The 17,422-nt window shown below is 30.5% G+C and overlaps 1 protein-coding gene across 1 annotated transcript; it reads left to right on the top strand.

The window, feature by feature from the left end:
* The first annotated feature begins 12,549 nt into the window (after positions 1–12,549).
* LOC111406129 lies at positions 12,550–13,813 on the top strand. The gene has a single exon (XM_023035347.1). The coding sequence runs from the start codon at positions 12,699–12,701 to the stop codon at positions 13,605–13,607; it is 909 nt and encodes a 302-aa protein (XP_022891115.1). The 5' UTR covers positions 12,550–12,698; the 3' UTR covers positions 13,608–13,813.
* The last annotated feature ends 3,609 nt before the right edge of the window (positions 13,814–17,422 follow it).

Raw genomic sequence — 17,422 nt, 5'->3', positions numbered from 1 at the left:
ATGAAAGCTTATCGATTTACCGCTCGGATCCAAAGCTATTGGATGTAAATGAGTGTTTATAATATGGATGATTCTCTTAATACCTTTAAGGCGAGTGAATTCTCCAAATGGTCATTAAACTTTGCAAAATATTTTCAAGGGGTCACTGAACTTTAAAAATCACATAAATGGTCACTGAACTTTGCAAAAAGTTTCTACGAGATCATTGAACTTTAAAAATCACATAAATGATCACTGAACTTTGAAAAATATTTCCCTGAGGTCACTGAATTCAGTGACCCCTGGGAAACATTTTTCAATGTTCAGTGACCTTGGGGAAACCTTTCTTAAAGTTCAGTGACCATTTAGATGATTTTTAAAGTTCAGTGTCCCCATAGAAATTTTTTTACAAAGTTCAGTGACCATTTAAGTGATTTTTAAAGTTCAGTGACCCTTTAAAAACTTTTTGCAAAGTTCAGTGACCATTTGAACAATTCACTCCTTTAAGGCTAGACTAGTAACCAAGGGCTACTGAAAAAAGGAAGGAATAAAATATTTTGATATCTATGCACTAGTTGCTAGAATAATATCAATTAGGATATGATTCACATTGACTTTCATACATGACTTGCATGTTCATTAAATGAATGTCAAGACGACACTCTTGAATAGGGATCTCGATGAGAAAATTCATATGAAAAACTTGAAGGATTTGCTCTGCCCGAAAATTAACATAAGATGTGCAAGTTAGCTAAATCGTTATACGGTCTAAAGCAAGCACCTTAGAAATGATATGAAAATTTTGACTTATTTATCATATCATTTGGTTTAAATATAATAGTATAGATAAATGTTTGTATTCCAAATTATGTGATGATTATGTTATATTTGTTTGCATATATATTGATGACAAGTTGATTATAAGCAATCACATGAATAGAATAGAAGAAATGAAGAGATTTCTATCTTCCACATTTAAGATGAGTGATCTTGGACAAGTGGATACCATTTTGGATATCAAAGTTACTAAAACTAGTTGGGAATAACATTTAAGTCAATCATATTATATTAAAAATATGATAAATAAGTTCAAACATTTGAACATAAAAAGAATTTAGTACTCCTCTTGATCCAAGTCTAAAGCTTATAAAGAATGATGGAAGAGCAGTTGCTCAATTGAAGTATGCAAGTGCTATAGAGAGTTTTATGTATGCAGTTCAATGCATAAGACTAGACATAGCTTTTACAATTAGGGTGTGTTTAATAGAAGTTGAATTCCATGGAAAATGGAATTTGAATTTCATCTTTCCAAATTTTGGGTGTTTGATTGGCAAAAATTTCCAAGGAATTCATTTTCCACGTTTTGGTGCCACATGACCTTTCTTCTTTTGGAGGAAAATGAATTCTCATCATTTGGTGAGAATTCAATTTCCACGTTTTGGTGCCACATAGACCTTTCTTCTTTTGGAGGAAAATGAATTCTCACCATTTCCGGTTTCCTATAGCAACTTTTTTTTTCTTTTTTTTTTTTTTTTTTTTTTTTTTTGTTGGCAATGAAACAAATTTTAAGAATTATTGTAAAAAAATATTTCCCTTTAATTGACAATTTTCATGTAAAAGAAAGTCAAAAGAACACCAAAGGATAGATGATTTTCTTGAATTTTTTTATTTTTTATTTTTATTTTTATTTTTGCAATGGAAACAAATTTCACCCCAACATCAGTAAAATCTATCCATTTAATTGACAATTTTCATGTAAAACAAAGTCAAACGTTCAGCAAAAGACACTTTTATTTCAACATTTTTCACGTGAAAAATTATACCAATCAAATACAATAATTTACAATTCCCAGGAAAATAATTTCTAGGCAATTAAATTCCCTAAAATTCGTTTTTAATTCAATTCAATTCCATCTTTGTAATCAAACAGACTCTTAGTAAACTTAGTATATTTACTAGTAATCTGAGCAATGATCATTAGAAGACTATTGGAATAGTTCTTGGCTATTTAAAGAAAACCAAGATCTTAAGTCAACAATATATTAAATTCCCTATTGTATTAGAATGATTTACCGACAATAGCTAGATATTTATTATGGATGAAAGTAAATCTACTTCAAGTTGGGTGTCTACTATTGGAAGAGGTGTAGTTTATTGGGAATCGAATAAACAGACACGTATAACACACTCGAATACGGAACCGAACTTGTAGCATTATCAAATATTGGAAAGAAGTTGACGGCTAAAGAATCTAATTTATGAGATACCTTTGGAACCGAAAAATACATTTTCAATATCTATCATGTGTAATAGTAAAGCCACATTAACAAAGGCATACAATGAAAAATTTAGACATTAGACATGATTACATAAGGAAATCAATCAAGTATAAAATAATCTTCCTAAATTATATTAAGTCAATCTAGAACTTAGATGATCCTTTAACTAAACCTCTAAATAGAGATTTAGTAACATCTACTTTGAGTAGGATGGGATTGAAGCTCTTGAACTAAAATGTTCACTATTGATGGCAACCCTACCTGTTGTTACTTAATAAGTAATTCACAAGTTCAAAAGGTAACAACAAGTCATTCGATATGTGGATAGTTTTAGCATTATAAAATCCATGATAACTCTTTCTAATTAAATAATGCCGATTGTTACTGAAATAAGGGGTGAGCTTTAAGCTTTTAATGAAATTCAATACTAAATACAATTATTCCAAAAGTAATAAAGATATTGGAAGAACTTCACCTAGATGAACTTCAAGGTGGTGCCGTCTCAATAGAGAGTTAGAATTTCTCTCTTAAAAGTTTGTTGAAAATGATAATGTAATGTCATATTAACACTGAGCGAGTTTGATGAACTTGAGAACGCATAGTACTTTTGTGTGTGTGTGTGTGTGCTCTTACCGGTATTGTCACATCAAATAATTGATTCAAGACTTAATGCTACATTTAATTTCGACTTTACTTTGTTTAAATTACAATATTGTTAGATTTAAATCGAAAGATATCTAATCCTCATACGTAGTATTGTATATTTTGAATATGACATCTTATTGAATGTTGAATAAGTGGGAATAAAACGTGTGTGAAATGAAAAACCAAATTTGGAGACCAAAATTTGGCAAAAAGGTTGCGGTCGCATAGATTTGTTCTATGTGACTGCATAGAACATTATTCTAGCCATTTATGACCCTTTTTATTTGAAATTTGTTGGCTTTCCTAGTGTTTTTTGGCACCACTTCGTATGGCATTATTTGATGACTATACGTATGTGGTTGATGATCAAGAAAATAAAGAAAAAAACAGATAGAAACATATAGAAACACTTGACAAAAATTCCTCATTCCAAAAAGCATTGAAATTCATTTCTTTCTTCATATTCAAACCCTCACTTTGTGTTTTCTAGTTTTGAAGGATTACACTAATTGCTTAAATGTTAAATCCTTAAAAATACTTGATAAATTCAGCAAACTATTTGTCAAAATTCCAATAAGCATCAAATTCAATGAGTGAGGGGACAAATATCATTTGAGGACAACGATCACATGTTTGAGCCTTCTTCTTCAATTTCTTCTTCTAGTTCTTAGTTTTCGTTTCTTCTCCATTTCTTTGTATGCAAAAGTATTTTCCAACATCACTATGATCGATATATGATAGTGATTGGCCGAGTTAAATGAAAGAGATAAACATAACATATACACTAAAGTGATAAACCAAAAAATGGTAAATAAAAAACAATATCAGGTGGAAGCAATGAATTCTTTTGTACAACAAAAGGAAATGAAAATGACAAAAAGAAAAATTGAACGAGTCGTGGTTATTGGTACTTTTATGGTCCAGTCCTGACCCACCGTCCACCCACCCACTCCCCATCAAATTTTGTGGACAAAAAATTGTATATTCAATCTTCTTTTTTCTTTTTGTTCATATCATCCTCTTTTTTTCTTTTTCTTTTTCCCCATTCTTTTTTATCTTACATTTAGCCCTTGATTCCCATTATTCTAAAAAATCATTTTTTCAAAATTATTTTCAATCACACATTATTCAATAAAATAATATTACACGTAATTTCAAAACTTTTCTTTAATTTTTAACCACACATTATCCATCAATCTATTATTCAAAATGCATTATTTCTCTCAAAATTGGAATCAAACAATGGCTTACTCTGTTTATCATCGCCAAAGAAACCAGTAAAAGAAATTCATGGCTCATGACTATGATAAGGTAAAATAAAATTGTTGGCTGATGAAAGTGACTATACAAGCTTTAATGAGAAAACCTTTCTCTCCGACCAATTGTTGAACAAGTGGAACCTAGCACCGTCCATATATATTTAATTCTATTTTTATAATCAAATTGGTAGAACTCACGTACGATTTTAATTTCGATAATTATTTTATTATAGAAGTCTATTATTCAGTTTCAGTGGTCGAGTCCAACCATTTCTGCTACGTGCTGTTGAATACAAAAATGAAGAATAAACAACATTTTAATTATAAGTGTTTTTAAAAATAAAAATAAAAATCATGTTTGTCTTGTCCAATTTGAATGTTTCCACACAAAGGATGGTTGTCCTTTTGTCTGTTGTAACTTTTAAAAAGGATGCCCATTAATTGCAAGACTTTGTCATGTATGTCGGGCCCTTGTCATATGTCCTATTATCTCTCAAACACGAGAGCTTGGAATATTAGTTTGTAAATTTCTGCCTTTTTTTATTTATTAGCGACTCAATCTACGAATTTAGTTCCTCGTCAAGGTTATGAGCAAAGGATGTACATTATTCTCAAGAGACTATGAGAATGCGAAGTGCTGAACGGACAGGACCACGTAGATCTTATCCAAGAAGATTTACCCCTATTATTAGAATAGTGAATGTAAAGTTAGCTCAACTATTAGACGATGAAGTACTTTACCAAAGGTCTATATTTTGTTCATACTTTCAATGCTTTGAACTTTATTTGTCCGCAACGACAAGAAGAGAGCTCGCATGTATTGTAAAGAAGAATATCCAAGAAAAAAGTGGAAACCAAGATGTAATATGATCCACTTAATGGTGTAAGAAAAATTCGTCAAATTGTAATTCTTATACTCGGCGTCGAAAAGATTGTGCCCCTGTTCGATAGGAATTAAAATTAGAGTTTTAGTAGATTTTAATAAAAGTTTTTAAAACGCAATATTGAAAAGTTGTGAAATTTATGAAATTTGTGATCAAAATTGATTGTTTGACTTTAACTTAAATTAAAATCTAATTTAAGTTAGTACCAAACAGGCCTCTAAAACTTACCCCATATTTTTGGCAACACATATATATGGGCCCTGGGTTATTTGACTATTTTTATAGGTGATGTTTTCAAGTTCGATCTGTCTACATAATTGCACAATGCATTCACAAACGGATTAATCTACTTATACCAAATATTTTACCTAATTTTTGACCGAATTGACAAGTGACGCCCCCTATTGGAGGGGCGCTTGTCCACTCCAATAAGGGCGCGACACTTGTCAATTCGATAATCTATTTGGTAAATGATTTGGTACATATATCATCTTCCTTCACAAACAGACCAAGCTACAGCAACAGGGAGGCTGATGGCCTCCATGACCTAATCCCACAATTAAAGGGGTCCCCCCCTTTTTAAGCAAAATTCTTCACAAACGAGGAAAAGTTCATGGTTTTTGAGTCAGTAATTCTCCAATAATTTCCCGCACATATTTTAGTGAAATGAGACTATATTAGTAAAATAATAATAATAATATTAATACTGTTAGGAAGTAGAGATATGTTGAGTTAGCATCGAAGTCATTGTGTCTCAATTGATTCAAATTGTAGTGTAATTACTCAATTAAAGTTTTGCTATAGGTATTTTTTAATCTTAGAATTGAACACATTAGTTTCATAAACCTGCTACTTCTAGAGCTACATGGGCCTTGAACAAATATCTTTATCCTAGTTTCATGGCAATTGTCGTCGGATCGATCGGGTAGTTGATGATAAATAGATAATCTCATATTAAAATATAAATGTAAATCGTAAATGGACATACACACGTATAAAAATATGTATAATATTTGATTAGGTGATGATATTAAAGTTTAATTTCTAAGGCATCGTTTGATTGGGATTCAATTCCATGGAAAATGGAATTTCAATTCTATGTTTCCCTTTTTTTGTTGTTTGATAGGTTTTATTTTCTTTAGAATTCAAATTCTTTGTTTGTCTTGGAATATGAGATTTTTCATGAATTCAAAGAATTCCAATTCTCACCAAAATGGAATTATCAGTTACTGTAACATTTATTTTTATTTTTAATCTTAGAATTGAACACATTAGTTTCATAAACCTGCTATACTTCTAGAGTTACATGAGCCTTGGACAAGTATCTTTATCCTAGTTTCATGGTCATTGTCGTCAGATCATTCGGATGGTTGATAATAAATAGATAATATCATATTAAAATATAAATGTGAATAGTAAATGGACATACACACGTATAAAAATATGTATAAATTTGATTAGGTGAGGATATTAAAGTTTATTTTCTAAATTATAAAGATTGTTGAATTCAATATCGAAAAGCGTTGGAGTCATTTTCCTGTCAAACGATGGCTATCTGTCTGAATTGACATTAATGAAAACCAATAATATATGATAACCATGTGCCCTAGAAACTTTGAAATATTAATTAATTAACCACTATTCAGTTCCTTTTTATATGTAAAAATAAATAAATTATTAGACATAAAGTATTTAATAATTCATTAATTGCAGTAGATTTAGTCCCCATTTGATAGTAATTTTTCATTTCAAAAATTAATTTTTTGACCGTTATTTCACTATTTCAGTCGTAATTTTTTACTTCTTCACTTACAGGTGAGATTCACTTTCCCTCAAACAGTTAATAAATCAATTCTTATAATCACTACTGAACAGGCCTTTAGAAAATTCTTAATTTTAGCAATGGATCAAGAACACATAAGAAATGTTAGATCTCTATTTCACAAATTTATATATGAAATATTGAATTGATATAATGTTAACTATTTCAATCAATATGTGTAAGGATAATGCAAAATATTGATTAGTGGTCCAAAACTTATAGTATTCACTCTTATGGGTTGAGAATACAGAAGGATAAGTTCTCCACGCAAATGAAAAACAAAGAGTGTGGAATTGGATAGGTAAAAAACATAAACGTGGGTAATCTCGAGCCATTAACCAATATTTGGTCCGTGCAAGTTGGCACGAGAAAACGAATATTGCAGTGAGTCGATATTCAATGCAAAATTATGTTTGATATATTCATGGTTCAAAAAATAAAATAAAATAAAAAATGAATTTTGTGATAGATGATGATCACACACCAGGGGCGGACATAGAATTATTCATCAGTGAGGACGAGATGAAAATTTGACTAAAATAAATTGTGAAAAAAACCAAAAAATCAAAAAATTTAAATTTAATAAATGTTAATTGAAGGTTTTTGAAAAATTAGTGGGGCAGCTGACTCCACTCGTTCCTTAGTGAGTCCATCCTTGTATGCATCACTGGAACGTTATTTAATAGTGATACATTACATTTGTTTCTTAGAGTTGATTGCAATAAATTTACTGTTTTGGTGATAAATATCGCGTATTCATCTCAAATTTGTCGAGAATAAAGCTTAATTTTTATTGATGTACAAATGTTTTGATAATGTATGCTTAATTTTTTTGAAATCATACAGACCACTTCACTAGATTCATAAATTTTTCAAGTCCGTTACATTGAAAAGATATAAATAATTATTGAAATTTCAAATATACCCATTAACCTAACAATTAACAATGATTAATTTTCTTTGATTTATACGTTTATTTTAATGATTTATATATTGTTAATTGAAATCATAAAAATCACCAACGAGATTCTAATAATTGTCTTCTAATCATTATTATGAGTTGAAATTCAATGTCTATAATTAGCTTGATTAATCGATATTTCACCTCCTACTAAGTACTAAATGAGAATACGATAAATTATACTATGTCGATACATCAAAAAATTTGTCTATATTTTTCATTTGCTAGCCAAGAAAAAGTAACATGTTTAAGGTATTAAAAATATAAAGGGAACCAACAAGTTCAGTATTTTCCTAGGTCCGGAAAAAACTCTCGAGCGATTCAATTCAATTATTCTTAGGTAAAAATATTCGAATGTGTATTAGAATCGAGAACTAACGAGTTTGGTTTGATTCTAGATTCTAGGCCAAGAGTCGAATGATCAAATAAAAATCAAATCTCTCTAATTTTTTAAATTTTCTATATCGAATAAGCCATTTTTTATTTTTTTTCATTTTTTCTAAATAAATTTGTTTATTAAATAATTAAATTATCCCAAGGCTCCAAATTCCAAAGGCCGGGTTCAACTTGAGCCTAAAATAAATTTTTGGTAATCTGCATACATTGATGTTCGAATTGGTCTATGTTACTCATAAGAATTAAGATTGAACATATCATTGGATTTATTAAATGTTGAACACTTTAATTATGGTAAGGAATCAAATGAAACGAATTGAACCAAATGGAAGTGAATCGATTCATTTCATAATTAAATTTGAATTCAACAGCTTCAATTATTAAATACCCAAAAAATCTTTTTCAATTTAATTTTCTTTAAAATCGAATCGAATTAGATCATGTCTAGGCTTAAGAATTGTAACTATAAGCTAAATATTTATTAAAACTTATAATAATCAGTGTTGTAATTTATTTAATTATTAAATAATTAGATTGATTCATAAATTTAAAATAATATTAAAGCTAAAAAAAAATTACGGCATCGTTTGGAAACGATTTTTTGAATTGATTTTTTGACTGTTAAGAGAAAAATGGGGATCACCTGTGAGAGAAAAAGTCAAATTTTACGAATAAAATAGTGAAATAACAATCAAAAAATTAAATTTTTAAGGTGAAAAATCACTCCCAAACGACCCCTACGTCTGTGATCGCCTATTAGAACCTAACCTCCACATCTCATCACACTTTTTTCGAACAATTATCATAATTATAAAACAAGTTGACGAGGTTTACATCAAGAACATAAATTAAAGAGATCTAGAAAGAGAAAAGTACAGTGTCCCACAAGCAATAGACACTTAAAAACGTGTCAAAATTCCTATGGCTTATATCGTCAGTGGGAACAGCCACACCGCAAAGCTAGAATTGTTGCTGACTCATTAATGAGCCAGCACAATAATTGCTGGAATCTCCTGACTCGGCGACTCACACTATTCCATAAGAGCAATTATATATAAAACAGTCGCTCATTACTGTAATTGTCGTATATGGTATATAATGTGATAATTTTTTATTATTTCAAGCATCAAATCATTAATTATTGCATGTATGTTAAGTAGGATAACTACGATAGTGAACGATTACAGATAATATTATTTTTTAATAAATAAATAAAAAGGTGATGTTACGTATAGGGTAATTAGCACAAAACGTCCCTACCTTTCGATATTTTTGTGGAAAACGTCCCTACCTTTCATTTTTTGGTGGATTACACCCTTACCTTTACCTTTTTTTGCGCAAAACGTCCTTCTGTCAACTCTCCGTTAAAATGCTCCGTTATATCAAAAAGGTAATTAGCACAAAGGTCCCTATCTTTCAAAGTTATTGTACAAAAAGTCCCTACCTTTTATTTTTTAGTATAATTAGTAGAAAAGGTCCCTACCTTTAAATATTATTGTGCAAAACGTCCATACCTTTCATTTTTAGCATTTTTACCCCTACATTTCACCTTTCATTGTGCAAAAGGTCCTTTTCATCCATTTTTTCAATAAAACGACGATTTTAGTCTCCTATTCAAATAAAACAAAAAGAAAAGATAAATTACCAACTGCAACCATAGTCCTTAAATTTTTAAAAAATTACAAAAAAGTCATAAATTCTCAACCACCACCATTTTCACAACTTATCAAGCTGCTAACTATAAATCCACATAATACCACCTTTCAGCCACCATGCCCACCGGACTCCACCACCGTAAATGTGGTTGTTTCAGACAGATTGGTGACCAATACTATGGAGGAGGATATTGGGGAGAGTGAGGCGATGCTATTGGTGGTGGAGTCCGATAGGTGTTGTGGTCGAAAAGTGGTGCTATATGGATCTATAGGTGGTGGCTTGGTGGGGTTGTGAAAGTAGCGGTAGTGGAGAATTTAGGATTTATCTGTAATGTTTTGATAGATTTAGAACTATGATTGCAATTAATTAATTATTTTTTCTTTTCTTTTTGTTTTATTTCAATAGGAGGGTAAAATCGTCATTTTATAGAAAAAATGGATGAAAATGACCTTTTACGCAATGAAAGGTGAAATGTAGGGGTAAAAATACTAAAAATGAAAGGTAGGGACGTTTTGCACAATAATATTGAAAGGTAGGGACATTTTCTGCTAATTATGCTAAAAAATAAAAGGTAGGGACTTTTTGTACAATAACTTTGAAAGGTAGGGACCTTTTGTGCTAATTACCTTTTTGATTTAACAGAGCATTTTAACGGAGAGTTGACAGAAGGACGTTTTGCGCAAAAAAAGGTAAAGGTAAGGGTGTAATCCGCCAAAAAATGAAAGGTAGGGACGTTTTCCACAAAAATATCGAAAGGTAAGGATGTTTTGTGCTAATTACCCTTATGTATACATAATAGTGTACACATAGGATTTTATACCATATGTGCACTTTGAAATGTACAAAAAACATTATTATAAAAAGGACTGTAATCCGTTTGATTGCAAAAATGAAATTTAGGTGTAAAGAAAAAGAATTTCAGGGAATTGAGTTATCTAGAAATTATTTTACTGATAATCGTCAATTATTATGTTTGATTGGTATAATTTTTCACGTGAAAAAATGTTGAAATAAAAGTGTTCTTGGTATTAGTTTGGCTTCATTTTACATAAAAATTGTCAATTAAAGGGATATAATTTACTGAAATTTGGGACAGAATTTGTTTCCATTGCCCAAAAAAAGTTAAGAAAATCATCTATCTTTTGGTATTCGTTTGACTCTGTTTTATATAAAAATTATCAATTAAAGGAAAATATTTTTTTACGATTAGAGATAGAATTTGTTTCCATTGCCAAAATAATAATAATAATAATAATAATAAATTCGATAGTAGCCTAGAAAATCAATTCCCACCATAATTTCCAAGGAAAACCAATGTCTAGGTAGCAAGAAAACCAATTACCTCGAAAAAATATGCTATCAAACAGTCAAAAAGTGGAAGTTAAAATTTAAATTCTATTTTCCCTGAAACATAATGTGCTATCAAACATGCCATTAAAATATTATTTAACTTTAATCACCCAACTTTATTTTGTTCAATCTTTTATTTTTGCATCAAATTGGTCACCTAATTTTCATTTTAGTTTCAAGTTAGGCATGCAGCTGTTTCTGCCACTCAACATTGTCAGTATCATAACTTCACTCAAACTGATAAAGAGGAATTGCGAACGGGATCGAGTAAAATATTAAAAAAGATACAAAAATCGAATATTGTTAATAAACATATTAACAACCACAACAAATTGAAATTAAATAAATAAAATCAAGTGTTCGACCATTTTATATACAGTAGAACCTTGATAAATGAATGTTTGAAAAATTAATAATAAGATTTTTCAATCCCGACCTCGGCCAATGTACTAAATTAATAACCCCATTAATTAAATTTATAAGATGATAATTTTATTATTATTATTATTATTATTATTATTATTATTATTATTATTTATTTACATAGATCCTTCAAGTTCCAACGAATATATAAAGTAATAAAAACAAAAGTACTTTATAAATTAATAAATATTCATTTACCGATAAATTAATTAACCCTTTAACATAAAAAAATTTTCTAGGTCTCAACCTTATTATTTTATAAAGATTTTACTGTAGGTTTACATACGTGATGTATAATGTATAATACATTGAATTATAATTTCAAACATGCAAGTCTGATCCCTTACTTCTAGTGGACATGATAAAATTATACTCAACCCAAATATCCAATTGTCGAGCCTATTAATTCATCAAAAAATGAAGTTGAAAAGCCCATAATAATGATAAAGAAATCAGAGAATCGTGATCGTTTTGATCCAACAACATGATCATAGCTATCCTCCATTTTGTGATCATCTATACAATTCAAATTGTTTTATCATTTTCGAATCGTAGATACGTACAATTCAAATCGAATTTTAGCAATCTTGGGCACCTCATATCAACAAAATTGACGACATGGTCTACAAATATGGTGACATAGCATTAAAATTTGTCAACTAATTCATGATTTCGTCCTTCTTAACAAATTACAAATGTTGTCGTTTAACGTTATCAAATCTATTAACATATATGAAACCCAAAAAGTTCATTAACTAGTTTAGAACAAAATAAAGCTTGATACCTAAAACGCGAAGCTCTATAAGTTTGGGGACTAGCAATGTTTTTCCAAATTCTTTAATGCCCCACACCCCGCCGCCACCGGCCACCCTCTCTACCATTATATATTCCATTCCCCAACCCTCTCCTCTCCTCTCCTCTTCCACTTGGAAATTTTCCTCTCCCATTATCACGATTCTTCAACGCACAATCCCAACCAATCCAAAACAAACGAGCATAATACAATTTTAGCCGTATAATTGAAGAAGCTTAGGAGAAAGATTGATGAATATGGAAATCCCAGACATGAAATTGATAAGTGATTTTGAATGCCTGCAGAACCCAACTTTGATTTCACGTTTGTTTTCACTTTCCGGACCTCGAGTTTTCAGTTTTTGGAAATGGGGTGCTGTGATTTTTCTACTTTTTGCAACTCTTAGAAGCTTAATCAAGAGAATCAAACTCATTTTTGTCCATTTCTGTTCACTCATCAAGCCTTCTCCTCACCCTTTCAGTGAAGATTTTGAGTTTAGCGAAGGCGATGATTGTTCCTCGATTTCATCGGAAGAAGAAGAGGAGAAAAATATTCAAACTACTTCGATATCAGATCAACGTAAAATTGATGGAGATTTTTGTGTAAAGGGGCGGCAAATTGGTAATTTGAGGCAACGGACGCGGCGGAGCAGCGGCGATGAAAGGTTTGCGTGGTCCGAATTTACTTGCGGTAAACATGTTGTAAAGCTTTGGGATAGTTTAGATTTTGGTTTGAATTTGGCTGAAGATAATGATAATAATAACTGTAAAAGCGTTGTTTCGTTATGGGATTTTGATCATGAAGAGAAAAAAGGCAATTCTTTTGGCCGAAGGTGGAATATTCCGGCACTGGCGATGGAATCTCCGGAGGTGGTTTTGACTGCGGAAGGTAATGAAAAGAGGGACGACGTCGTTCTGGGTGGTTATGACAAGAGAATGCCACGTGGGATTCCGGCTATATATGCTGAATGGGGCCCAACGAACTCCACCGCAGCTGCGGCGGCTGCTGTCTCCACTGGCGGAGTTGAAAAGGTTTATGTCCGAAACGGCGTTACTGGGGGTTTAACTGTTGGTGACATAAGGAAATTGAAGACTCCGATTGAGAATGTGACGGAATCTGGCGGCGAGACATGGTGGGAAGCTGACGCCGTTATTGTGTAGGACGAGTTGTACTGAGCTGTCGTCCAAGAAACCCCGTGGTTCCGTATGTTGACCCTTGAGTTAACGTGTTCCATTTGGAAAACGTAAACTCATCTATTCAAAATTGTACAAAGCTTCTTGGAAAGAGACCGTTGTCTGTCTGTAAATGCTTTTATGTTAATTTATGAAATCGATAATTATTGATCAAATTTATTTTATTTTAGATATCTTTCAACTTTTTTTTTTCTTTTTATAAAAAGACTTGACGTAGCAACCACTTCTAAGGGATTGTTTGGTACGGATTAAGCCCTTGTTTGATTTTCATTACATTACATTACATTACATTCTATTTTTCTCTCTCCTATTTTCAACCACACAATCTTCCATAAAATAATATTACACGTAAATCGAAAATTTTTCTTTCTTTTTCAACCGCTCATTTTTCAAAAAATACTATTCTATACATTAAATTTTCCCCGTAATGGGGGCCAAACAAGGGCTAAAATTTAATTTTAATTTAAGTTAAAGTCAAATAATCAATATTAACCATAGTTTTTATGGGTTCCACAACTTTTCAATCACATATTTAGAAAACTTCTACCACAATTTGCTAAAAAATATAATTTTAATCCATACCAAACATCTTCTAAGTAAAATGATAATTTATGTATTTAACAACTAAAATATTTTAGTTGTTAAATTATAAAATCTTTGAGAGATTTTAACAATTAATCTGCCCTTGTAGAGCATTAATGTAAACGTAAAACAAAAGGAGAGTAAGATGTGGTTTGAGTTACTTGTAAGTAGTAATTTTTTGCTTATAAGTAATATAATTTATAGAGACATTTATTTAAAAAAAAAAAATCTCAAGATATAATTGTAAGTTGATTAAATGTGTTAGAATAATATATTTAACCATAAAAAATACGTTCACAATGTGTTCAGAAAAATAAAGAACATTAGTTATGTTTGATGTACATTTTAGATCGGATAAGAAAATATTAAATCAGATTTGACATTTGGTACAATTAATATTTGGATTAAATTAATCTGGACGATTATCCAACCTAATTTGGACTAGTCCAACAATCAAATTGTAAAATTACAAACTTCATTTAGTCTCTCCATACAAAACTGAAATACTCATGAAATTGCACTTCTTTTATCCGTAAAAGCTAATAAAGCTATCCGTAAAAGCTAATAAAGCTATTTTTAAGCAACTTGTATATGATTTAAGTTTTATTTATAATAGCATCGCGGTTTCTAACAAAGCCTTTTTCAAGTGGTGCCTACTTATTGATTTCATAACAACAAATGCGGTTCAACGATCATTTTTTATATATATTCAAAATCAAATTATATATTGTGATTGAGACTTGTTAATTTCGTAACTATTAATGCTCTTGTTATAATTTTTTACCATTATTTTAGAACTCTTTTTTTTACATACTTATTTTTAACTATATATTCACACAATAAAATATTATGTATGTAAATTCAAAATTTTTCTCTACTTTTATTCCACATTAACTTAAAAATTATTATTAAAAACTCATTTTTTTTCCAAATAATGATTGTCAAACATAGGCTTAGTCTATTCAAATGTTTCTTTAAGATATCAAGTTTCCTTTTCATAACTTTAACTTCAGAGAAAAAAAAAATGACGATTTATATTAATTGCACTTAAAAGGCCAGGAGAAGTTAGACGTTGACTTAATTAAATTAGATTAACATAAATATAAAAAAAAAATCAAATATCTTATTTTTCTCATATAAAAATAATTTTTTCACAAAGAAAAAATTAAATTGCCAATGCTTACCCTTAAATCCGCCCCTTTCTTAAAAGGAGATTTAGAGCACCATAGTTGACATTTTCAATTTCCTTATATCTGGAATATGGTAGGCATATTCTATTTCTTGAAAACTTAAATTTGAATAAAAGATTGGGGGGGCGGGGAATCGTTTCTACCTTACCTAAAAAATAAACAATAGGGCTGGCATTTATAAAAGCTTCGCCAACAATATAAATTTTCGATTGATTCTTGCTGTGCGATAACCAAAAAAATGTAAACAGCCTGATTCTCTTCCTCGCTAGGCTCAAAACAATAACTTCGACCTACTGTAGATTGATATGAAATCAATTAGTTCAAATATTATAATGTTTTTTGAAATGAAAATTAGTGGTGGCTAGATTACATGTGTGGACAAGTGGGGTATATAAAATGTTCATACTTATGTCACGTTCAAATAGTATTTTTTAAAAAGGTTGAATCCCAACCTTAAGGGTCCTTCACCGCCCCTGTCCTGGAGTATCGTGAGGGAGGTAAATCGCAGTTTATGTCTCCAAAGGTACAGGGTGGAAGGCTGCTTGTACACTTGCACTTACCCAAGAGCCAAATCCATATTTCAGGATTCGAACCCTTGACGCAGCAGTCTCAAACAAAGCTGGATTTCTCCACCCTTCCCTTTTACCACTTGGAGATGTGCCTGGGGGCAAATATGATGGACTGCATTGTGCAACAAAAAATTAACAAATTGAAAATTCCGAGCAAATTATTACTTATTACTAATAAATACACCTTTGAGAATCAATTAAAACTCCAAAAAGCTATCTCATCAAAGTAAGTCACGTGTTTTGTGTCGTCAATAACAATGTATATTCATATTGTGCATGTGAATGACACTTATCTGGATTAAGTAATAATCACATCATGGTCTAAGCATTGATTTTCATAATAAAACACATCAAAGCACTTAAAACAACCAAAAAAGAAAAAAAAAATATTGCAAAACAATATTTTGGAAGGGGGAAGATTGCTTTCAAAAAGGAAAATAAAAGAGCAGTTACTAGCGGTTGGTAACTCTGAACCAACTTCTTTGAATTTAGGTCAAGTAAAACCATGTTTATAGCCTTTTTGCTTTGTTTTTAGGCACAGTCTTCTTCGATAAAACCCATGTATGTTCGTGACTTGAAGCAGATAGACATCAGGTGCAAATGTATAAAATGTTAGGAACCTTCGCTAGCACAAAATGAAGGTTAGGGTATAATTTGCAAAAAAAGAAAGTGTTGGGAATCGTTGCTGCAATTTTTCCTAATTGTTTTGCTAATAAGTAATATAATTTCAAAAGACATTTATTCAACAACAACAATAATAATAATAATAATAATAATAATAATAATAATAATAATAATAATAATAATAATAATTTGATTAAATTTGTTAGAATAATATATTTAATCATACAAAATACATTCATAGGGGCAGGGGCGGACCCAGACGACTTGGGTTAGGGGGGCAAAAATAAAATTTATAGGGTATCTTCTAATAAAAAAACTAAGGGGGAAAAAAAAAGAAAAAGCTAAGCAATAATTTTTTTCCCCCAAAATTTAGAGGGTCAATTGCCCCTATAAACACCCCCTAGGTCTGCCCCTGCATAGGGGTGCTCAAAAAAATAAAGAACGTTATGTTGAAGCACTTATTAGATCGGATTAAGAACTTATTAAATCATATTTGATGTTTGGTACAATTAATATATGGATTAAATTAATCTAGACGATTATCCAACCTTATTTTGGACCACACGTAGAGAAAACTAGTCCAAGAATCAAATTGTAAAATTACAAACTTCATTTAGTCTCTCCATACAAAACTAAAATACTCGTGAAATTGCACTTCTTTTACCGGTAAAAGTTAATAATGCTATTTTTAAGCAACTTGTATATGATTTAAGTTATATTTATAATAACATCGCGGTTTCTAACAAAGCCTTTTTCAAGTGGTGCCTATTTATTAATTTCATAACAAGAAATGCAGTTCAACAATCATTTTTTTTTT

Source organism: Olea europaea, chromosome 12, assembly GCF_002742605.1.
Source record: "Olea europaea var. sylvestris chromosome 12, O_europaea_v1, whole genome shotgun sequence".
Lineage (NCBI taxonomy): Eukaryota > Viridiplantae > Streptophyta > Magnoliopsida > Lamiales > Oleaceae > Olea > Olea europaea.
Note: the sequence above shows the minus strand (reverse complement) of the source record. Positions and strands in the feature narration are given on the sequence as shown.